This window comes from Gadus chalcogrammus, chromosome 3, assembly GCF_026213295.1.
Source record: "Gadus chalcogrammus isolate NIFS_2021 chromosome 3, NIFS_Gcha_1.0, whole genome shotgun sequence".
Taxonomy (NCBI): domain Eukaryota; kingdom Metazoa; phylum Chordata; class Actinopteri; order Gadiformes; family Gadidae; genus Gadus; species Gadus chalcogrammus.
In genome coordinates, this window is record NC_079414.1 from 5,926,259 (window position 1) to 5,950,519 (window position 24,261).

Consider the following 24,261-nt stretch of genomic DNA (forward strand, 5'->3'; position numbering starts at 1 on the left):
TTTATATGTGAAGCACTTTGAGTCTGCCTTGTGTATGAAAAGTGTTATATAAATAAAGTTGCCTTGCCTACACTACAAAAGTATAATTTGCGAATAAAAAGGAAAAATCATTTCAAAAAAGTATTTACACACATAGTATACTCAAATATATACATGTGTCACATATACCTATATATTGTTTATGCTATATAGACACTAAAAGCATTATGTTTTATGTAGCACTGAACAAATAACGACTAAATAAAAATGTAATAAATAGTTATGTTTAACCATGTGTTCTCATCCAGACCATTGGTTTGGGATGATAGGCAGCTGTCACACTTCTTTGAATAGCCAAAATACTGCAAAGGCTGGTGTTGAGCTGAAACAAAATCAGTTACAGTAAAAAAATAAATAATACATTCCAAGCAGAAAGGAATAATTCCTGAATTGTATTTACTACAATAGCATTATTAAAACGCACGTACTTCACTAAAAAACTCTCTTCCCTGGTCAGATAAGATTCTTTTGGGACAACTATGTGTATAAATAATCGAACAGATGTGGCGTCCCACTTCAGCTTCAGTTTTTTTTTCTTGAAAGGGAAAGCCTCAACCCATTTTTAGAAGTAATCTGTGGCTGTTAAAATGTACTGGAAGCCATCCACAGTTTTTGGGAGTGGTCCGGTCAGGTCAATACCAATTAGCTCCCAGACAGCAGACACTATCAAGGTAAAACAAATATAATAATTTTTACACTCAATACTTCTTTATTAATAGCTTTTGGATAAGATACCACTGCACACATACCTGTATACACTGTAATGGCTATGCAGCATCCAAAGGTTTTCCAACCATCTGGCATTTATCACATTCCAATACCTTTAAGAAAGTAGCTGTTAATAAAACACAAAAAGACAAAACAACAATAACTCAAACAAATGGCCTACCCAGTTGTTAATGTCCACTGACATGCCAAGCCAGTCAAATCTGGAGGATATGGCTGTCCAGGTTTTCGGAATGCTCGTATGTCCCCCCATTGGAGAGGAGTGAAACTCTATAAAGAGTTGCCTGCTCTTTGGATTTAATGGCTCTTCTGCTCCCAACGTAGAGCTCTCCTTCTGCAGTGAACATTCATTAAAGAACTTTTATCATTATAGAGCTATCTTACCAAGACAGTTTCCACACATTTTATTGTATGTATTGGTCTATCTACATACTGTACCCCTGAAATCTTCAATGAAGATGTTATAAACAAGCATCAAAAGATTCTCCCCATATTCTTACAGTGTACAGAGGGTGAGTTGTGGTTTACAATAATGTGATTATGCAGTGGGAGCATTATTTGATGGAGGCAATTGGTCTATCCACATACTTTACCCCTGCTATCTTAAATAAAGACAGTGATGTTGATAGGTTTTCAATGTAGTGAGTCCCCGGGACCCACAGGTGGCGAGTTGGGTGGGTCCCTGAGAAATTCAATGGGTCCCGACTCCCCAGTTAAAAAAATGTGTTTCTTTTTTATTATTATTCTATTTCTTAAATTAAATTAATAGTGTTAAACTCCTTGATGGTGGTATGATATGGTTAGAGCTGGAGTAGGCTACTCAACCGTTCATGTTTAACAGTAGAAACGCCGGGCCATTTTCCGCGAGCAACGCGGTTGGTGTGGCCGTACCTTTACTCCTAGCGCCGCAAGAGGGGTCAAATGACCCCTAAGTCATTTTAATGAGAGGCTGTGCATTTGCACATAATGATCACTAGGTGGCGCCAATGAGCTATTACCGCGCGAGCGCCACATTTGTGTGTGTATGTGTGTGTGTGTCACAAGCCTAGTCCTCACGATTTTGTCATAAATGTACATATATTCAATCAGAAGGATTGCAAAAAAATCCTGTTTGATTTTCTCATTCGACACGAATGAGCACAGCATCGAGCAGTGGAAACGTGGGTTTATTTACTATGAAGTTCGTATTTTTAATTGTTGAAATGAAATCAGCGGTGACGAGCTAGTTGTTTTGGTAGCGGCTAAATTAGCATGTCGCGATACTTTGTATAGGGGATCACGTCTGCGCCGAGTAGATGCGCAGAGGGTTGAAACAGCGCTTGTCCGATCTGCTCACAAGAAGGTTTCTTTGGCCAGTTACTGTGATTAAACACGAGTTGTTTAATGTTCACTATGTATCGTTTTTCATGGGGAAATTAGATGCGTCCCCGGGACGCATGGATAGTGAGTTTAGTGCGTCCTTTCAGATTTTAATGCGTCAGGGACGCAGGACGCGTACCTAGCAACATCACTGATAAGACGTTATAAACAAGCATCAAAATATGCTCCCCATATTCTTAGTGTACATAGGGTTAGTAGTGGTTAAAATAATGTGATTCTGCAGTGGGAGCATTATTTGAAAGAGAAAATTGGTCTATCCACATAGGCTACTTTACCCCTGCTATCTTAAATAAAGACGTTATAAACAAGCAAGTATTTCAGATACTCACCCTTTAACTTGAATTTTGAAGCGTAGGCCTACCTCCTAAGGTTTATTTTCTGGGACTTATCAAAGCCATCCGGGAATGTTCCCTGAGACAGGAGGTCAAACGATTGTTTCCATCTTTCCTCCATAGCTTTACAAACACAAGTATTTAGAATTTATGTGACACGATAAATATCTTGTTATAACAAAACAAGATGCCCCCCCCCCCCCCCCCCCCACCGACGAAAACTTTCTCCGCTTCCAGACCCGTAAAGATAACACATATATAATCTTATTTCTACATTCATCAGAAGTGTGAACATATTTACGTGCTTACATGTCAAAAGGCGCAATGTTAAACATATTTGTAAGATAATTGCGCAGTTTTAAAGACAAATTCTCACCATCAGCCTAAAAGGTATCAGAAACAGATGGGTGCGCAGGCAGGATCGCACATTTTCGAAAATTCTGCCTCCACTAGGTAGCAGAATTTGATGGTTAGCAGAAATTGGCAGAACACCTGCTCCACCTAGGAGGCCACCCCCCACCTCGGTGGACACACCCCACCTCGGTGGCCACACCCCACCTCGGTGGCCACACCCCACCTCGGTGGCCACACCCCACCTCGCCACACCCCACCTCGCCACACCCTGCTCATCAATCAACCGAGTCAGACTCAGAACTCTCTACCAGCCATCACGACATCATGGTAAGGACCTGCTGCTAGGACTGAAGCGTCTGCTAAAGATAATTTCTGAATTAAATGACCATATTAACAGTAATATGCGAAAATAGTTTTACCATTCATCGATGTTGACATTTAGTTTTCCAATCCAAAAAGAGTTATGAGGCCATGGCGTCCGTCGGCCATCAGACCGCGGCCCAGCTGCTGCACAACAGGAGCGTGGTGGTGATCGGGGACTCCAGTGAGTGGATCACAGTCTGGTGCTCTTCTTCTTTCTGCTCGAGTTTCAAACCAGAGCGCCAGTTTGTTCGGGTTTGTTTTCACATTGACCGATTGCTGCATCATGTCTCGTCATGGTCTATCGCGGAGTCCAGGTGACCGTTGATTTATAATGAGGCCACGTTTATCTTGGAGTCAAAACAACACGAGTGCACGTCCAAAAGTTCACGAAAGTGCCCAGTAAATACAGAAGTCATCAGCTGGGTAATTCAGCGAAGCGTCATGGCTGCTCTGTGGGACATGTGGTATGGAAAGCCAAGAAGGCCACAAACTGGCCCTAGAACGCGGTAAAAGTGCTAAACCGCACGGAAACCGTACAGAAACCCTATGGAATACATTCCGTACGGAATCCGTGCGGTTTGGCAGGAATTCCCGTACGCATTCCGTACGGATTCCGTACGGTTTTTGCATACCTAATAGCCGCGGTTATTAGTTATTCGCTCCGGCTATTATGTATGTAGAACGAGCCCCTCCCTCTTCTTTGCTTGACCACTAAGTTTGAAGGCTGTCTAACCAATCAGTGAAGAGAAATACCAGACTAAAGCAACGCATTGTCGAGAGCTGCAGTGCCTCTATGTTTCGCCATAACATAAAGCTGTGTTGTCTTTACTAGTTTCACTACAATGTAATGACCACCACTAGCTAGTGAAAAATACATTTTTGTCTGGTAGTGATATATTTGTATATGTTACGCCTCGTGCCCACTGCACCGTCAGTCAACGGACGTCAGAAGGCGTGGCTGACGGATGGGGGAGTAGTCTTTGCAGATGCATCCGTCAGCCAATCAAATCGGTTCGCCGGGTTCTTCCCGCTTCTTCCTGCTTGTTGCGAGGCAAAATTACCCGCTTTCCCACTTTCCAGTATCGTCAGAGCCCGAGTCGCGTCACAGTGCTTAAATTTGCATACGCGATCTGATTGGATGACGGATCCGTCGCTGCCGAAAAAGTTGAACATTTTTCAACTTTTTGACGGTGGCGAACGCTCCAAGTCAACTGACGGATCCACAATGCATTGCGCGACCGTCCCCATTCAAAGTCAATGGGCAACGGACAACTGACGGAGGTAGTGGGCACGGGGCGTTAGGCTATATATTGAGATGGCAGTGTGCGAAATACCCGTCAATATTCGGGGATGTCCTCATCCCCAGATTGTTCTCGATATGCAGTAGCCCAGGCCATAACATTACAATATTTCATGGATGCAAGCCAAGACAAACAATCAAGCTATATCTATAGCCTAAATGACAACACGGACACGCACACATGTTAAACACACTGGTAAAGCAACACTGACATAGGAGCCCGCATTGGCTAAAGTACATGCATGCATACATACATACATACATACATACATACATACATACATACATACATACATACATGCATGTATTTTTCACTAGCTAGTGGTGGTCATTACATTGTAGTGAAACTAGTAAAGACAACACAGCTTTATGTTACGGCGAAACATGGAGGCACTGCAGCTCTCGACAATGCGTTACTTTAGTCTGGTATTTCTCTGCACTGATTGGTTAGACAGCCTTCACACTTAGTGATGAAGCAAAGAAGAGGGAGGGGCTCGCTCTGCATACCTAATAGCCGGAGCGAATAACTAATAGCCGCGGCTATTAGGAATGCAAAAAACTTACGGATTCCGTACGGAATTCCTGCCAAACCGTACGGATTCCGTATGGTTTCTGTGCGGTTTAGCACTTTTACCGCGCCATTCTAGGGCCAGTTTGTGGCCTTCTTGGCTTTCCATAATGTGGCGCTGCAACTCACCGGTTCCAAGTAGCAGCGCCTCATATCCCTATAGCAGGCATGGCGCTTCAGGGGTCGATAGGTTAATGGCTCGTTTTGGTCTGTTTTTTTTATCCCCAGTCCAGCGGTCGGCGTACAAGGACCTGGTGCTGCTGCTGCAAAGGGACGGCTACCTGTCCGACAGCCAGCTCCGTAGGAAGGTGAACATGCCCGGTCTGCTGCTTATGGAAAGGCAAGAAGGCCACAATCCGGCCCTAGAATGGCGCGGTAAAAGGCCTAAACCGGCCGGACGCCGGACGGAATCTATGGAAAGCCAAGAAGGCCACAATCCGGCTCTTCAATGGCACGGTAAAAGGGCTAAACCGGCCCGAATCCGGCCGGTTTAAACGCTCTAAGCCGCGGTTTAGATGCATTTAGCCGCGGCTATCAGGCTCCTATGTCAGTGTTGCTTTACGAGTGTGCTTTAAAGGTGTGCGCGTGCGTGCGTGTGTTGTCATGTAGGCTATAGATATAGACTGATTGTCTTGGCTTGCATCCATGAAATATTGTAATGTTATGGCTTAGGCTACTGCATATTAAGAACATTTAGATCGGTGTTGAGCAACAATCTGGGGATGAGGACATCCCCGAATATTGACGGGTATTTCGAACACTGCCATCTCAATATATAGCCTAACATATAAAAATATTACAATGTACCAGGCACAAATGTATTTTCCACTAGCTAGTGGTGGTCAATACATTGTAGTGTATTATACTGTAGAGTAACTAGTAAAGTCAACACAGCTTTATGTTACGGCGTAACATGGCAGGCACTGCAGATCTCGACAATGCATTAGGCTACTTTCGTCTGGCATTTCTCTTCACTTATTGGTTAGAAAGCTTTCAAACTTAGTGGTCAAGCAAAAAAGAGGGAGGGGCTCGGCTAAACCGGCATCCGGTTTAGCCCTTTTACTGCGCCATTCTAGGGCAGGATTGTGGCTTTCCATAGCTGCTGCCCCCCCCCCGTTTCTACCAAACCGGGCCTTTCATCACTGTAGAACTAATTATGGAGGCTGCAGCTAATACAATGACCTTTCTTTGCCATTTGTTGGTTTACAGTACAACAAACGATTAGAACGTTATCTAAAAATCGTTCAAATTATATTGTTTAAAGTCAACATGCTCGCTGCGAACGTTTGCCGATTCTGAACACACCTCTGGTGTCAGGAAGCCTTCGATCTGTTTTGCTACTCGAGCAATGACTGTTTACGTTTGTTTTTTGTTTTTTAATTTGGTAATTTCTAATACTTGGTACACTGATTTCTGATTCATTTGTTAATCCTGTTCTCATTTCTTTGATGACTTAAACTTGAGCATCTGAAGCATCTCAGGCCTTCCAGCTGTATTTAATTTTTACATTTCATTTCTATTCTCCTTTGAAGTTTGGTAACAATGCAATGTTTTGTAGCTTTACTGTCCTCCACAGAGATGGGCTATTGCGTCTTGAACACCTTATTTAATGTCAGGATGTACAGGACAACTTCAGGAACTAAGAGCATTTAAATATCCATTTAGAAATACTAGGCTAGTTTATTAGTGTTACTTCAAATGGTAGATATCGCATTACAAAGAGCTTTCTACATCCACAACCATTTCTCAGTCCATTTTCTAAACTCCAGACGTCCTGTTGAGTGAACAGAGGTCATTAGTTCTGAATCCTCTCAGGGCGAGCTCACCTTTGAGTCGGACTCCCTGGTGGAGGGCGGCTGCCTCGACCAAATGCACAATGGCACAAACTACCGGGAGGTGCGGGAGTTCCGCTCGACACACCACCGCGTCCGCTTCTACTTCGTGACGCGGGTGTTCTCACGCTACATGAGCAGCGTGCTGGAGGATCTCCGGGCCGACGCCCCCGACGTGGTGTTGGTCAACTCCTGCATCTGGGACATCTCCAGGTGAGAAGATCACCCCTAAAGTACTGCCAGCATAATCCAAATAGTTCAGACTCAAAACAAGTAAAAACGACTTGTATCTTACTCGGTATTGGTGAAGCTTGTAAGTATGTCATCTGTGTTGCAGAAGGTATTTGTTAATGTACGAATGGGTTTGACAATCTAATCCAATTAATTTGCTAAGTGATACATAAACAACTGCAAACATGCACAGTCTAGGGGCCCCAAAGGTGATGGAATGTTTGGCCCCCCAGGTACAAGGCAGCGTGGGAGGAGGACTACGCTGAGGACCTCCACCTCTTCCTGGGGCAGTTGAAGGAGGCGGTGCCCCGGGAGACGCTGGTGGTGTGGAACCTCACCATGCCCCTGGGCCGGAGGGTCTTGGGGGGCTTCTTGACACCAGAGGTGTGTTCACAGCGAGCACGTTGACTTTAAATAATACAATTTGAAAGATTTTTAGACAACGTTCTAATCGTTTGTTTTAAACTGTAAACCAACAAATGGCAAAGAAAGGCCATTGTATTAGCTGCAGCCTCGATGATAATTGACGAGTTTACAGAAGAAGATCTAGAAGTTGTCGATCTCGTAGAAAGTTTACTGCATACAAGGAATTCGGACGATTCAAGAATAGGGGGCTATCTCACCGAACTTGTGCCGTCTTAACGTGATGTCATGTTCAGATCACAATTTAGGATAAACAAGACATGAGTTGGAAGTAAGGGTGTAGATAAGCTGCATGAAACGATTTATCTATTGCTTTATATGTAGGGAAGGAATTAATGTTTTCAATATAGACATGGGAATTGTTTAAATGTTTCACAGTTCTTGCTATAGTTTAGGGTTAATCTCCATCTGGGAGCACTATCTTGCAGTCCGTGATCAATGCATGCTTGCAGAGAACTACCTCTTCTGACAGTTTGCCTATGTTCGAGAACGTTTAAAGACATCGGCACGCTTAACAGAACATGTTTCAAATCATTCTCCTATGTTTGCGACTTTGAACGCACCTCAGAGGTTACCCCCCGCCCCCTCCCCCCACTCCACAGAGTCCCTAAAGAGTCTGGCTTTGGATTTGTATCTGTTACTATTACTAACTTACCATTTTTATTGAGTCTTTCTTATTTCTACAAGCATCCAATGGCTGAGCGTATATATATCACATAGCTGTGTTTTTTACAAATGTGAAGTGCGTTAAAAAAATGATCTGAATCAACAGTGGCAGTGCAAACTTGACAGTTATGACAAAATCAAACCCTACCTCCCGCACTCTGATTATCAAAACGAGAGGTTTACACATTATCTAGAGGTGGATTTGTATCTGAGGTCTCCCCCCTTTCAGGTGGCGTCCCGGGCGGGCACGCTGCGCTACGACGTGGTGGAGGCCAACTTCATTGGTGGCGCGCTGGCCGACGCCTACGGCGCCGACGTGCTGGACATGCACTTCCACTTCCGCCTCTCGCTGCAGCAGCGCACAAAGGATGGCGTCCACTGGAACGCCCTGGCCCACCGCCGTATGACCTGCTTGATCCTGGGGCACGCCGCCGAAGCCTGGGGGGTGCAGCTGCCCCCGGCCCTCCCGCGGACCAGAACAGCCTTCGGTACGTGGCCCGCCGGGGGACGCGCCATTTTGATGGGGATTGAACATGGGTTGTGTTTCAGCTCTTCACCGTGTGGCCTTTCCTCCACAGCCATCGCGGGAAGCATGCGCTGCGGCCTGGCTCCTCCACGCCCGGCCACCCTCCGCGGGCCCCCCTCTCCTCCTGCTCCTCGTAAAGGTTTGTTTTGTTGTTTGTATTTAGTTGTACCCCTACTGTTTGGTTCCAACTTCCTTTGGAACTTGCTTTCCTTCTTGGCCTAGGTTGTGTTCCTGTAATTTCTCTTATCCCCCACCTATCATGTGGCATTCCAGTGCTGTGCCAGGTTAATTTCAGTTGGTACGACAATATTGGCTGAGACTTGTGGAAGGATGTCCCCAGCCTTAAAGATGAACTGAACTGAAATTTGAAGTTGAGTTGATGTAACGGATGTATTGTCTACCTTCTCATTGGTGCAATAACTAAAAATGGCTGAACTTGCTAAAAGGGATTAAATTGTACGGTGAAAGTGTTACAGGGCCCCGCCATGTTGGATTTCAACAATCAGCTACGTCACTGGCATGGTAACCTACTCCTACTCTGTGGCTCTAGCATTCACAGCAGGTAATGAGTCAGGCTCTGAGGCTCGCTGAAATGGCTACGGAAAAGCAAACATCCAGGTCTACAGGAGGATCATCTTATTGCATTGCCCTTGGCTGCAGTAATGAATTATATAGGGCCAAGGCAGCTGGGGTAATCATACATTTCCACAGGCTACCTTTTGAATAGGAAACCAGCCCTTAATACATGGCTGGCAGCCTTAAAGGTCCCATGACATGAAAATCTCACTTTATGAGGTTTTCTAACATAAATATGAGTTCCCCTAACCTGCCTATGGTCCCCCAGTGGCTAAAACTTGCGTTTGGCGTAAAACGAGCACTAGCTGTTCTGCTTGCCTTTGAAAAAACGGAGGCTCAAGCGCGCTGATTTGGAATGTCTTTAGGTATGTCGTCACAAAGCATCTAAGCTCCTCCCCTTACTCTGCCTGGCCCGCCCAGAGACGTTGGCCCGCCAATGAGACACGACCGTGCGAGCGCCACGTGTGTGTGTGAATACACACACTGTAACGCAAGTGTTTCTTGTCTGTGCTTTGACGTCTCTTGTATTTCCACAACGAGACTGTAGTGGGGGTTATCTGAGCCATGGTTGAGAAGGAATTGGGGGAAAGGAACTTTGGCTTTGACTCGCTGAAGTACATGAACTGCGACCTGCCGCCGGTTGCGGCGAGGCACCATCGCCCGGCAGCGGGCAGCCGGCAGCAGGCAGCACGCGGTTCAGTCTACTTCAGGTTGATGTGAAAGTGGAAGAACCAGAGACGTTGCAGAAGCCGACAAAGTCGTTTGTGATTCATAATATCGTCTGAAGGCGCACACAGCTTTTGGCCGTGATAATATGTATTATATGATATAGATATCTATGTATTATATGACATTATTTAGATGTAGAGCTCCAGGACTGTAAAGCAAGTGTTGTACACTTCCTTGTTATTTGGATAACCGTTCTTCTTTTGGTGTTATGGCGCATAAGACGTCGGACTCTCGTTGCTGGTATTTCTACAACGAGACTCGTAGTGGGGGTTATCTCAGCCAAGGTTGTGAATGAATTGAGGGGGGGAAGGAACTTTGGCTTTGACTCCCTCAAGAACATGAACCACGACATGGAGGGGAAAGGGATTGTTGGCGGCGAATGTCTTCCGCTTGAGCCCCGCTGAGGGACCTCCGCAGGAGGCGGAGGTGCCTAAGCGCTGCCCGGCAACAATCCCTTTCTCCTTGTCGCGGTTCAGTCTACTTCACATTGATGTGGACGTGGAAGATCCAGGAACATCGGAGAACCCAACGCGGTCGTTTGAGATTCATAATATCGGCTCACAAAGCTTTTGGCCGTGATAATATATATTATATGATATAGATATCTATGTAGGCTATATGATAATATTTAGATATAGAGCTCCAGGACTCCCGTGTGTTCTAGAATATTTAAAGAACACGGCTAAAGGCTGTGTGCGCCCTGCCATTGCGATACATCCACTGTAAACAAAGCGCATGGTACCGTGGCTGCAAGCTGCTCAGGGCCACACCCCCACCCTCCTCATTTGCATTATAGCTACAGACACCAAAACAGCGCATTTGGGGGAAGCTCAATGTGCGACTGGCTCGGTGTGGCTGTAACTCTGCACCACAGCTGAATTTCGGGGACGTCTTTGAATACTGTTAGTTGCCCACTAATACCTATATTAAAGAATACATAAAATAGCATGTCATGGGACCTTTAAACTAGAAAAAGTTAAATTCCCAGAATGTTGTCAAAATACAGCATTTGAGTGCCGATGTCGATTATTTTCAGAGAAAGATTACGATTTATCGGCCGATTAAAAACAAAACAGAAAAAAGCATATAAAACGTAGTTTTTGATACCTTAAATATACTTTAAACACTTTTGACTAATATGTGAATTGAATGCAGAACCTTTTGAGTGTTTTAAAATACATTTACAGTCAAAAATGAGTAATGTAAAATAAATAAATAACTCCTAATGTGCTGCGCTCGTGAGCAGTGACTAACACGTGCGTGCTGAGCAGTATGGTCTCACCGTTAAGAGTCTACAGTATAACAAATTAACATGGCCTGGGACCTAAAGAAAAACGGGCACAACATGCTCAAACAACGCGTCTTGTTTACATTGGTGAGGTGAGCGCGCAGCTGCCTGAGCGAGCATGCTTTCATGTTGTACGGTAAAATTCAATCTCCTCTTTTTTATTCCAGCTAAAGTTGTTGGTTAGCACGGCGAGTAGGAGCGCAATCTGCAGGATACTAAGCGCAATAACATTTCAAAAATAAATAAATAATAATAATCGGTTGTAATCTGCGTCTTTTTGGCAGATGTTGATTATTTTCCAAAAGGCTATAATCGGCCGATTAAATCGGCAGGCCGATGAATCGGTCGGGCCATAATACAAACCAAATCGTGAGTTGGTGTTACAGCCCTATTGTATGCATAATGTCACGGCCAAAAGCTCTGTGCGCCTCCGGATGGCCGTAGCGCGGGGAGCTCTCATAGGGATTGGGCTTCTCGGGGTTTGTTTACCGGCGTTGCTATGTTTCCGGTCTTGTGTGTTCCAACGGTTTATTAGGTAGGCCTATCTAATAAATCTCTTGTCTATTCAATACTTCATTCACTGCCTATTCCGTGGTCATTACAATATTATGAATATACTGCGTCGGGTCCTCCGACGTCTCTCCCTCTTCCTCAAAAGGTAAAGACATGCAATGGCGATTATCTTGTTGTGGCGCGATAATTCGACAACTTGCACAGCGACAGATTATGATGTGTGGCGCGCCAAAACTTCGGCGACAACGCGAACGGGCGAAAAATTTCGCGTTTGGTGTGAACAGTTAGATGGTCAAAGTTGACCGGGACCTCTCGGCAGCAGACCTAATCAATGGCAATGTCCATGCTCCTGCAGCACCCACACGCACAACAGTCACACCCACACGATCCGAAGGTGGAGCTGGAGCCCTCTCCACCGGGTGGCAGTCGGACACTACAGGCATGTCCCTCACAGCCTCAAATGCGTAACCAGCCATATTAAAATCACTATTTTCCGCCATGGAGTGTAGAAGACGTTCACGCGTCTGCAGCAGCGACCTAGTCCTACCATGCCAGTGACGTCATCAGCGCTCTAACACTAAAAGTCGCATTTCTTTTGTTGCTAAAAAAAGCTATGTATTTATTTTTATATATTTTTTAAGATAAGTACTTTATTTCATCCCATGCATGGAAAAATGAACTTGTTACAATAGCCCATGGAATCTAAAGTATGCAATAATAAAATAAAAAGTATAAAGTATCCAACAATCATACATCCGTAAGATATTACAAAATTAAATAAATACAATAAATATAAATAAATCAGTGATTACAATGTCATGCCTTAAGGGCAAAAACTGCACACGTCCATGAGCTACACAATCAATGAGGCCAAGAGGTGGCTCACTACAGAATAAAATACTTTGTCACAAATGTACAGTGGAAAATGCACATTATTAAATTCAAGCATTGCATTATTAATTTAGTTGAAGTGATTTTTTGGTAGCACAATGCTTCATAACCGATGTGTTGTAGAGTCTTATGACAGATGGAATAAAAGACCTTGGGAAAGGTTCCTTCTTACATGCTGGGTGTAATAATCTTTTACTAAAGGAACTGTTTTGTGCTGCCACTGTCTCATGGAGAGGATGAGAGGAATTGGACCTGATGGATTCCAATTTGTCCAACATCTTCCTCTCCCCTACCACCTTAACAGGCTCCAGTGTACAGCCCAGGACAGAGCCAGCCCTTCCCACCAGCTTATTAAGTCTCCTCCTGTCCCTCTCAGTGAACCCACAACCCCAACAGACTACTGCATAAAAAATGACAGATGCAACAACAGTGTAATAAAAAGTCCTTAACAGCGGCCTGCACACCCCAAAAGACCTCAATCTTCTCAGCAAGTGTAGACGACTTTGGCCCTTCTTGTACAACCCATCTGTGTTAGTAACCCAGTGCAACCCAGTCCAGTTTATTGTTGAGGTGAACACCCAGGTATTTGTAGACTGATATCACCTCAATGTCGCCTCCCTGGATGTTCACTGGTGCAATTGGTGGTGCCTTATGGCTGAAGTCAATCACCATCTCCTTTGTCTTACTGGTGTTCATCTGAAGATGGTTATTTCCACACCATTCAACAAAGCTGGTGATGACCCCCCTGTACTCTAGCTCATTCCCCTTTGTAACACAGCCAACAATTGCTGTGTCATCTGAGAACTTCTGGAGAAGGCCACTGTCCGTAATGTATCTGAAGTCTGAAGTGTACAGGGTGAAGAGAAAGGGGAAGAGCACAGTTCCTTGTGGGGTCCCCATGCTCCGACTCACAGCCACGCAGGTAGTCAATGATCCAGGCAACAAGATGACAGTCAACCCCCGCTCCTTCCAACTTCACCCTCAGAAGTGCCGGCTGGATTGTATTTAAGGCGCTGGAAAAATAAAAAAAAACATGACTCTAACATAGCCCCCAGTTTTCTCCAGCTGAGAGAGCGAACGGTGGAGGAGGAGGATTATTGCATCCTCCACACCAACTCCTGGTCGGTACGCGAACTGGAGGGGATCCAGCTCACTGCCCACCAGGCAGCGAAGATGGTTCAGCACACTCCTCTCCAAGGCCTTCATTAGATGAGATGTCAGAGCCACTGGCCTGAAGTGGTTGGGCTCCCTGGAGTGCGCTGTCTTGGGGACAGGGACAACACAGGAAGTCTTCTACAGGATTGGGACTCTCCCAAGGCTTAGGCTGATGTTAAAAATGTACTGAAAGACCCAACAGTTCATCAGCACAGTCCCTAAGCAGTCTGGGGCTAATCCCGTCAGGACCCGTAGCCTTCCTCACCTTCATCCTCCGAAACACATCTCTCACCTGATCTGTAGTTATGGGTAGGCCGGGGGGAGAGGTGAGACCCCCGCAGGCTTGGGAGACACGCCCTGAGTGAGTGGGGGAGGGGTTATGTGAAGTGAAGAGCACCACCGGAGGTGGAGATGGACAAGTTGGGGGAGGGAAGTGGGGGGGTAACCCAAGAGTGGAGCAGGCTGGTGGTGTAGGCTGGTGGTGCCGATTGGACTGGGCTCTGGTGGACAGGGTCTTGAGTGGTAGAGGAGACCTCCGTATCAAATCGGTTAAAAAATAGATTTAACTTATTAGCCTACTCCCTGTCCCCATCTTCAGGTCCACTACCTCTTACTTTGCTATGGCCTGAGATATTTTTCAAACCCCTCCAGACCTCTCTGACATTGTTACTCTGAAGGCGCTCCTCCAATTTCCTCCTGTAGGTGTCCTTTCCCCTTCTTATTTCCCTCTTCACATCCTTTTGCACTCTCCTCAACTCCTCTTTATCCCCAGATGCAAAAGCCCTTTTGTTCAGATTCAGCAAGTTTTTCAGGTCAGGGGTCACCCAGGGTTTATTATTCGGAAAACATCGTACCCTCTTTACAGGTAGTGTTATTCACACAGAAATTAATGTAATCTGTGACACAACTAGTCATACTTTCTATATCTTCCCCTTGAAGACTGTACAGTACTTCCCAATCCGTACCATTTCCTTATATACTTCTTAGTTGGTGGTTGTTTATTTTCTAGGGGTATGTAACGGTCAAGAGGACCAAATTATGATCAGAACGGCCCAATGGGGGTAGGGGTATTGATTTATATTAGCATAAAACAAATCCAAAGTTGTATTGTCTCTGGTGTTACAATTTACATATTGGGTGAATGTGGGGAGAGGGAGCGCTTGGGAGTTGGATGTCTGCAACTGTGATACAATATTGAGTAGAAGCTCTCAAGCAGAGGCAGCATCGGCCGACGATGCTGCCTCTGCTTGAGAGCTTTGTCATTTTTTTTATAATCGTCATAACTAGAGCTGTCAAGCGATTAAAATATTTAATCGTGATTAATCGCATTCATGTCATAGTTAACTATGATTAATCGCGATTAATCACAAATTATTTTCTATGCTATATATCCCTTGATTTTTTTTGTCCCATAATTCTCATTTTAATTCTCTTAGCAACATGGTGAAGTGCATCGGCTTGCCTTGGGCAAATGATTTTTTATTGATAACAACATTGGCATATACTGATCAAAACAGGACGATACAAAAAAAAGAGCCATTAAACGACTGCTTTGAACAAATGTCATTTGAACATAGCAGTCAGGCTACTGCTTCTTTGTTTTGAGCCAAAGAAAAAAAAAAAAAAAAAAATTAACGCCGTTAAATTTGGTTTGCGTTAACGGCGTTAATAACGCGTTTAACTGACAGCTCTAGTCATAACTAACACATTATCGATGTTGATTATTTCAGTTCAGGTCATCTTTGAGGACAGGCAGCCAATCAGAGAGGCCCTCCAGCCGGCCTGTACACGCCATGCTTACTACAGTGAGTCTGCAGGGGTTTATGATCTAAAGCAGGGGTGGGCAACAGTTTTAGTCCGAGGGCCACAGTTACTTTGGCAAAGTAAATTGAGGGCAACACTTTGGACGATTGCAATTAAACAAAGTTATACAATTAAACGGTCAATAATACCAGCTGTAGCTCTTCAAGATAGATGACCATAAACAAAACTGCAAATGTACATGTGCATGTTACATTAACGTACAGACTTAAGGAAATCTGGCTTGGAATAGGCTACCAGAGGGGACCTTCATCACTGAATGAAAAATGCATCCCTATCCAGTTGATTTCAGTTGTGATTTATATATTTTTGCCATTTCTTTCACATATTTAATCTAAATATTTTATGAAATAGAAGACAATTGAAGTGCAGCATAACTTCATCACACTTATGTTAGCTTGAAATAAATAAAAGCGCAACATGAATTGGTTACTTTGAGGCAGGCGCGTAGCCACTTATGGGCCAAAGTGGGCCATTGCCACTTTGATTGACAGCTGGCCCACCCTATCAGAAGTGCCCGGCATTAACTTCAAATTCAAGGAATGAAATAATAGCCCATATTACGGTCATGTCATACAAAATTGTGTGAGATACATTTTGTTTCAATTAGTATCATTATGTTACAAATATTTACAGAAATTGCCTTTTTGTTAATTTTTAATGTTCTGCTCTTGATTTTGATTGGGTAAAGCTATGTAGGTGGCAGCAGTGTGCGTTCGTAAATTGTGTCCACAGTCGCTGGAATTTCAAGCGATTCTGTTATGCGTGGTCGCCTGAGTTTGAGAGAGGTTTCCCCTCTCAAACTCAAAACAGACCGCCATGTTTCTGTTTTGCCAAATCATACTCAACCATGGCCAGTCTCTGCTTGTTGTGGAAGTACCAGAGACGTCAGTGAAACCGACGCGTCGTTTAGGATTGATAATAGCATCCGGAGGTGTACACAGCTTTTGGCCGTGTTCTATGAAATATTCTAACACTCTGGGTGCTCCGGTGGGCTTCCTAGTGCTCTATATCTAAATAATATATAGATATCTATATAATATCCCAGGGGTTTTTCTAGAAAAAATTCACAAGGGGGAAAACATCAATGGCGAGGGAGCAAAGCGACCGAGCGGGGGGGAAGGTGTAGAAGGGGGGGTCCCCCCCCCTTCCGCGGACCGCGGTGCGGAGCTTTTGAAAATTTGAGGTAGAAATGGATCATTCTGAGGCTTGTGAAGGACTACATTGTGTTCAATGTAGTGAGTCCCCGGGACCCACAGGTGGCGAGTTGGGTGGGTCCCTGAGAAATTCAATGGGTCCCGAGTCCCCAGTTTAAAAAATGTGTTTCTTTTTTATTATTATTCTATTTCTTAAATTAAATTAATAGTGTTAAACTCCTTGATGGTGGTATGATATGGTTAGAGCTGGAGTACTCAACCGTTCATGTTTAACACTAGAAACGCCGGGCCATTTTTACTTACTCCTAGCACCGCAAGAGGGGTCAAATGACCCCTAAGTCATTTTAATGAGAGGCTGTGCATTTGCACATAATGATCACTAGGTGGCGCCAATGAGCTATTACCGCGCGAGCGCCACATTTGTGTGTGTGTGTGTGTCACAAGCCTAGTCCTCACGATTTTGTCATAAATGTACATAATATTCAATCAGAAGGATTGCAAAAAAATCCTGTCTGATTTGCTCATTCGACACGAATGAGCACAGCATCGAGCAGTGGAAACGTGGGTTTATTTACTATGAAGTTCGTATTTTTAATTGTTGAAATGAAATCAGCGGTGACGAGCTAGTTGTTTTGGTAGCGGCTAAATTAGCATGTCGCGATACTTTGTACAGGGGATCACGTCTGCGCCGAGTAGATGCGCAGAGGGTTGAAACAGCGCTTGTCCGATCTGCTCACAAGAAGGTTTCTTTGGCCAGTTACTGTGATTAAACACGAGTTGTTTAATGTTCACAATGTATCGTTTTTCATGGGGAAAATGAGATGCGTCCCCGGGACGCATGGATAGTGAGTTTAGTGCGTCCTTTCAGATTTTAATGCGTCAGGGACGCAGGACGTGTACCTAGCAACATCACTGTGGCTAAGTTACCATAGATGCAGAACATTACATACAGTAATGTATATAGAAAAAAACACGTACTTCGGGAACCTGCTGGAAGAACACTTTCTTTATTATTTAAATTAGTATTTTTCTATTCCTCAGCCCCCCCCCCAACGCTCCACTGCTTGGTCAAAGTTGAATTGATAAATTTGGTTCGGGAGAAGAGATAAAAGCCCGCCTACATTGTAAACTGATTGGTTGACTTACCGATCCAGGCCAATCAGGAGGCGCCTGAGGCTCACGTGCACACTGCCTCATGCACAGTTTCTAGATCCCTCTCTGTTGTGCTGCGCGCTCGCTACACAGATGCGATGCGAACGCGGTTAGGAGCACGTCTGTCTCCTGTGCGTGGTCTTGCTCGCTCGCTCTCCATTCCGGGAGATTTTAAGTAATTTAAAATTTTCGACGAGGAGGCGGGGGCCCGGGGGCCTGCTGGTGTCCAGGAGTGCAACCTCGGTTGTATTGTTTCTAATAGCAGGATCACGGATAAAGGCTTTGTGTTTTCCTCCAATTACGAGCGCATCGCGGGGGCCGGTTTGAAGGCCGTATGATACCCATGTCTGATCTATAGCGTGGTCTGGGATGTCCAGCAAAACTGGGGGTTTAATAATTTCGGATTAGATAATCAATCTAATTCTAAATGCAATTTAAATAGTCCTATTAAGGAAGTCTTTTAGTATACTTTTTTTAAGAGGTTGATCGATATGTTCAGCTTTACTGTGTCGTTCAATTAATGATTAGCGCTAGTGACCTGTCCACATGTTTTTAGGTTGGCTATTATCCTTGGGCAGTCTCTTTTTCTGGGGATGTCTACTAGTCGCATAAAAGTATCCTCTTCGAATTCAGAGAACCCGTTTCAGTGGTTCCAGCGTTTATAGTGTCCGTGTTCTGCCCTGTTTTATTTCCAAAGCTCCTGCAACAACCCCGGCTCCCAAATTCCAGCCTTACCCGTCGGAGCAGAACCAGCCCCCCGGGGCCCGCTCTCCGTACATCATGAAGAAACAGCGCACCAGGTGGCGCCAACGCGCGCCCTACAGCTACAGCCAGCGGCCATTCCTGGACGCGCCCTACCGCCAAGGCCCGCGCAAGGCCCCACAATACAACCAGTGGTCACAGCACATAGAGGCGGCCTACAACCAGCGGCTGCGCGAAGACGCACCCTACAGCCAGCCACTGCAACACATTTTCTTTCCCTTTCCCTGAGCACAAAGCTACGGAGAGCTCTCTCCACAACGGACAAATGTCTCCCTCGTTTTTAATGTTTGCATGTTTTTGTTTTTAAATATTGAGGGTATTCATCGAATTGGTCTTCATGATTTTGTGTATCTGGGATTTGAAGTCATAAGACAAACTGACTGCTTAACGGTCAGTAAGCACTCGATCGGGCCTCGGGTTACCCTGAAAGATCAGCCCTTTTATGGCTCGAGAGTTGCGGTCCGTGTTCTTAAAATGTATCCTTGGTTCAACCAATTGGTTTGTTACCTTGTGCTAGTATTTTGGCTTCTCGACATGCAATGGTAATGCTGTGTCGTCTTTTAATGACTTTGCATAAAGTGCTTAATTTATATTTTTTCGAAACCACTGTTGCTGCATACTGTTCTTCCTAACACAAAAGGCAGTCAATAAAGTCTTGCAATATTTCCTTTAAATATGATCCCACCACAACTTCCTCAGTGACCTGAACTATTACTAGTTAAAACGTAATCATAGCCTCTGTCATGCCAAATTTGTACCGGCTGCCAAATTTGTACCGGGCGCGTCATCACCTACGTAATCCATTCCAAACCTGCCTGGAAACGGATGATCGCGTCGATCGCGTCGTCCGTTGTCGGGCAGGTTTCAAGAAACATTCGCGCTCATGTTGCCAAAGACGAAATAACATAATACAGTTAACGGATCGCTAGATAACACTTGTTTTTACTTTATGCATTGCATTTAATTGTTTAATCAAATGTATCTAGTAAACTGAGTGTTTAAAGCGGGTTTCAAAAAACATTCGCGCTCATGTTGCCAAAGACGTAATAACATAATACAGTTAACGGATCGCTAGATAACACTTGTTTTTACTTTATGTATTGCATTTAATTGTTTAATCGAATTTATCTAGTGAACTGAGTGTTTAAAGCGGGTTTCAAAAAACATTTGCGCTCATGTTGCCAAAGACGAAATAACATAATACAGAAAACGGATCGCTAGATAACACTTGTTTTTACTTGTCTCATCTAATTTTCGTCCGCTTATCCGGGGTCGGGTCGCGGGGGGAGCAGCTCAAGCAGGGGGCCCCAGACTTCCCTTTCCCGGGCCACCTTGACCAGCTCTGACAGGGGGATCACGAGGCGTTCCAAGGCCAGTGTTGAGATATAATCTCTCCACCTAGTCCTGGGTCTTCCCCGAGGTCTCCTCCCCACTGGACGTGCCTGAAACACCTCCCAAGGAAGGCGCCCAGTGGGCATCCTTACCAGATGCCCGAACCACCTCAGCTGACTCCTTTCAAAGTAAAGGAGCAGCGCCTTTACTTGTATTGCATTTAATTGTTTATTCGAATTTGGCTTGTACACTGAGTGGCCATTTACTAACTGGTACATGTAGGCCTATTGGCCTATTTTTATTATTATTCATGTTATCCCCATAACATTTAGAGAAATACATTGATAATATAACTAAATAAGTTTATAATATATGTATGGAAAAGTAGATAACTTAAAATAATATCCTTGATATAGTGGATTTTTGTACTTAACCTTACCATTAATTTGAGTAGGGTAAAGTTGAAAATGAAAATAAAAACAAGCACAGTATGGGGAAATATATTTATTGAACTAGGTGGCAGATATGTTGTGATCTAAGAATAGGACATGTTTGTAATGAGGCTAGTTGTTATCTCATCTCAGGAGGAGTTAAAATCAATCAACGCTGGGGCATAAATCATTTTCTGAACCTGTCTGTCTTCTCTATGTAGAATATATTAACACTGTTTGCACTATTGTCCACTGCACTAACACAACATATGACACTACCTTACACATAGCATCACTTAACCCTTTCAATCTCAGTCTCATTTCAATTAATCTAACACCAGGCCACATATGAATAACATTAAATAATTTGCCTCAGATATACAACTAACATTGACAACAATCTTATATGTGATGATCATGCTTCAATATAAAATGAAAAAGGTGATAATGCAGTTTCTTGATGCATGTCATTTATAAGCGCTGAGTGACGGGTCTAACTTGTTCCAGGTTCAGGTTGATGCACCACACTTCCAGAAGCTGGTGATTCTAGATGTCCCTGGTGTTCTTTGGCCCCTGCATGGTAAACTCTTCCTGTCACAATGTCTTTGAGATAAGGATAGACAAAGAAGGAAACAAATCCACAATGAAAAACAGAAATGGCATGGCAAAATGGTCTGTTTTAGTAGTAAGCCCACTCACCGACGTCAAGGTACAGACCTTTAGAGAGGGTTTTATTTTTATTTTATTTTTTTAAGGCTGACGCAACTCAACTCAAATGTATTTATAGAACACATGTAAAAACAACAACGGTTGACCAAAGTGCTGTACAATCAAAAATAGCAAAAGTGTTGAACATATATTATTGATCCACTCCAATAATTTATCAGGCTATATTATACTGTTTAGAAGATGCATTAAATATATACAATATCCATAACATACGAACAGCAATATTGACAGTAGAACTATTAAGGAAAATCTGAATATTAACAAGAACCAAATAACTCTCCAGCAAAGGGACTCATACCTACCAGTCCTACAAAGGAAAAAAACTGAGCAGAATAGTTAGAATATGATTTGACAATTTGGACAAATGTATTCATAAATATTCTGTACATGGGAAAGACAGGACTGGTGAAAGGGCCTATCACACCTCCTGCATGGGACCAGAGGTGCTTTTCCTTGCACGATGGTCCGTCTGCAGAGGCAGTGCACATCCACGTCAATGGCGAATGGCTCGGCAGTGGGGGACCTCATGGCTCTAGGGAAGAGTTGCACTTCTCCAGACTGAAAACAGGAAAAGAGGTGACTGCGCATTTGTCCTTGATGGTATATGACTGCGGTGGGACCCTCACCGCTGCAGAGAGCAAAACTGTTGGCAATAGCAAACAGTCCACAATCTGAACCACCTGCCTGCTGCTGTATGTCAGGCCACTGCAGTCGGACATTCTTCCCTGGAAAAGCAAGCAGACCTGTGACCTGTTCAATTAAGACCTCTGTCCTGGTGTGTCCTAGGGAGTCAAAAATGTTTACTGAACCTCCCTGGCAGCCAATGTCACTTACCGTAACCCAGTGATTTGCAGAAACATTGAGTATCTGTACAAACCCTTGCGCTGGCTCGGGCAAAGTGGACAGCAAGGCTAGGGAGGTGGTGGCGTAGAGCCCGTTGACGTTTGGATACTTAGCCTTAAGCAGGGCCTGAGCATGGTCCATAGCACGGTCATCCAACCAAGTACTTGGGTTGCTGAGCATGGCCCTGAAGCGCTCCACCCTATTGCTCAGTGAAGCTTGATAAGCCCGGCCTGGCTGGACACTAGTGATGACAACATCCAAGTCCTGAAACCAAAAAAACAAACATCTCACTCATTTAGCAACAATGTGAGCATGTAATAGAGCAACCAAAGTATTTATTAAGTGAAATTAAGACTGACTGAAATATTTACCTCTAGTGGGTCCTCCTCCAACTCTGAATCTGATGGCTCGGATAGATCGGACACAGTCTCCTTGGTGGGACAGGCAGCCTGGGATCCTAAAGGGGAAAGAAGCACCTTATCAAAAAGCTTCATAATCACTTCTCAGTATAGTCTAGATTTTAATAATTCAATTAACGTACTTCTCCGCACAGGCTTCACTGAAGCATAGGGTGTCCTGGTCTTCAATGGCTTTCCATCCAAGTTCTCCAGCTGCACAAGGTTATTTTCCGTAACCTCAGTAACCCTGAAAATATCAAACATCAATGTGAGAGCTAGATTCTTTATTGGCAGGATAAGCCCCTTGAGATGAAGCATCTTGTTTTCGAGGGGGTCCTCGAAACGTGATGCCTTTGATGTCTTAACCATTTTTGGGTATCTTAACGATTTACCTGTACACAGTTGGCCAATCTGGCTCCATGGTTTGACCATGCCTTCCACGCTTCCTCTCATTCTTCTTCAGGACCTCCATGCCTGGTGTAGGGTGACCATTTCAATAACACCAAAAAGGAGGACATTATGCAGCAGTACAATTTTTTGTGGTTTAAAGACGATGTTTGTGTAGCTGAATAGGAAAAAATATTAATGAAAAGTCAAAAAGTGTTTGTTCACAGTATTTGTAGTTATTCAATACATTGTGGTGTTCAAAAAGTGACCACTGAGATTAATCTTTTAAAGTGAAGAGTGCCACAAAGCATAACATGTGGGGACTTAAATGTGAAAAACAATTAACAGGTAACAACATAATAAAAAAATATGCTTTTTAAAACTTTTCGATATAAATTCATGCTCTTTTGTCCATTCAGAATTAAACAAATCCGAATACTTAGTACATACTATTTCTGTTCAGTGTCTACTACTTGACCGTACCACACTTGACGGTGTAGTACGGTCTACACACAGCTATGCGTAGAACACCTCCGAACACTTCCGAACACCGCCGAAACTCCACCGGATGTTTGGAGATGACGGATCTCCCCTCAGATGCCGGCAAAATTACCTTGATAAGTTACCTTTTTCCCGTCTTGTCATCATTGCTATTAAATTAACAATGTCTCTTTTTACTTAATTACTTACTTTACTTTTTTACTCTTTTTAATGACTCTTTCTTTCGCCGCTTTCTACGACGTCTTTCTGGTGGTGTCGGGTCAGCCATCTCTTCTTCGTTCGTTACCAGACTCCGGTTGCATTGTGGGATAGCGTGGTGAACTCCGTTGTTTACTGTGGCGGTAGTACGCATTCGGAAACGTTTTCCGTACTACACAATGCGTACTGAGCATTCGGATGCGCTGTATTTGTGGCGTACTACAAAATGCATACTATATAGCAGTCAAGTATGCATGAGTATTCGGATTCACCCGAGGTCTTGCGTTTTGGCATGATGCTAACTTTCTGTCAATGTCATATGACGTAGCAGCACATGGACCCTTGTTTACTTTTTTAACCAATGATAAGCTAGGTCACCTGACACCGCTCTTAGCCGTAATTTGTTAGACCAGATATGTTACTGCGTTGGATGCATTTTTTTACAGTCTATGATTGGATATTGTGCTGCAGCCCAGCAAAGATGAAAAAACTCCGCTCTTCAAGCCTATGCCTCAAAAAGGAGGACAAATACGCGTCCGACTTGATGCTGCGCCGGACGCCGGACAGGGCATTGAAAATCCGGACTGTCCGGCCTAAAGCCGGACGCCTGGTCACCCTAGCCTGGTGTGATCCTGAAGCGCTTGGTCCCCCTCTTGGT

The 24,261-nt window shown here is 44.2% G+C and overlaps 2 protein-coding genes and 1 long non-coding RNA gene across 9 annotated transcripts; 1 reads left to right on the plus strand and 2 right to left on the minus strand.

Annotated features, from left to right (window-relative positions):
* Positions 1 to 195: 195 nt before the first annotated feature.
* Positions 196 to 3,816, minus strand: LOC130379817 (uncharacterized). Of its 3 annotated transcripts, XR_008895156.1 has the most exons (6): positions 2,854 to 2,899; positions 2,475 to 2,600; positions 929 to 1,099; positions 789 to 860; positions 468 to 702; positions 196 to 361 (listed from the first exon to the last, which is right to left on the minus strand). It is a non-coding gene; the product is annotated as an uncharacterized LOC130379817 (long non-coding RNA). The 3 variants fall into 3 exon arrangements; XR_008895157.1 differs by lacking the exon at positions 2,854 to 2,899 and adding an exon at positions 3,251 to 3,816 and having other exon boundaries at positions 196 to 702; positions 2,475 to 2,556; XR_008895158.1 differs by lacking the exon at positions 468 to 702.
* Positions 3,101 to 19,478, plus strand: LOC130379816 (PC-esterase domain-containing protein 1A-like). Of its 2 annotated transcripts, XM_056586874.1 has the most exons (9): positions 3,108 to 3,158; positions 3,291 to 3,375; positions 5,291 to 5,370; positions 6,878 to 7,107; positions 7,359 to 7,509; positions 8,444 to 8,702; positions 8,793 to 8,879; positions 15,623 to 15,697; positions 18,720 to 19,478. In XM_056586874.1, exons 1-9 carry the CDS (start codon positions 3,156 to 3,158, stop codon positions 19,010 to 19,012), a joined length of 1,263 nt encoding a protein of 420 aa, XP_056442849.1. In that variant the 5' UTR covers positions 3,108 to 3,155; the 3' UTR covers positions 19,013 to 19,478. The 2 variants fall into 2 exon arrangements, with proteins under 2 accessions (XP_056442850.1, XP_056442849.1); XM_056586875.1 differs by lacking the exon at positions 15,623 to 15,697 and having other exon boundaries at positions 3,101 to 3,158; positions 18,720 to 19,477.
* A 1,778-nt stretch (positions 19,479 to 21,256) lies between these two features.
* On the minus strand, positions 21,257 to 23,781 carry LOC130379239 (uncharacterized). Of its 4 annotated transcripts, none has more exons than XM_056585954.1 (5): positions 23,595 to 23,781; positions 22,910 to 22,991; positions 22,661 to 22,764; positions 22,491 to 22,576; positions 21,257 to 22,383 (listed from the first exon to the last, which is right to left on the minus strand). In XM_056585954.1, exons 2-5 carry the CDS (start codon positions 22,987 to 22,989, stop codon positions 21,613 to 21,615), a joined length of 1,041 nt encoding a protein of 346 aa, XP_056441929.1. In that variant the 5' UTR covers positions 22,990 to 22,991; positions 23,595 to 23,781; the 3' UTR covers positions 21,257 to 21,612. The 4 variants fall into 4 exon arrangements, with proteins under 4 accessions (XP_056441929.1, XP_056441928.1, XP_056441927.1 ...); XM_056585953.1 differs by having other exon boundaries at positions 23,518 to 23,781; XM_056585952.1 differs by having other exon boundaries at positions 23,355 to 23,781.
* Positions 23,782 to 24,261: the final 480 nt, after the last annotated feature.

Bases quoted from the DNA above. Each gene is read 5' to 3' on its own strand.
- LOC130379816 (XM_056586874.1), top strand. The intron at 7,108-7,358 runs GTGAGAAGATCA...TTGGCCCCCCAG, and splicing joins TGCATCTGGGACATCTCCAG to GTACAAGGCAGCGTGGGAGG. The intron at 7,510-8,443 runs GTGTGTTCACAG...CCCCCCTTTCAG, and splicing joins GGGGCTTCTTGACACCAGAG to GTGGCGTCCCGGGCGGGCAC.
- LOC130379239 (XM_056585954.1), bottom strand. From the start codon at position 22,989: ATGGAGGTCCTGAAGAAGAATGAGAGGAAGCGTGGAAGGCATGGTCAA. The intron at 22,765-22,909 runs GTAAATCGTTAA...TGATATTTTCAG, and splicing joins GATTGGCCAACTGTGTACAG to GGTTACTGAGGTTACGGAAA. The intron at 22,384-22,490 runs GTAAATATTTCA...TTTTGGTTTCAG, and splicing joins TGGAGGAGGACCCACTAGAG to GACTTGGATGTTGTCATCAC.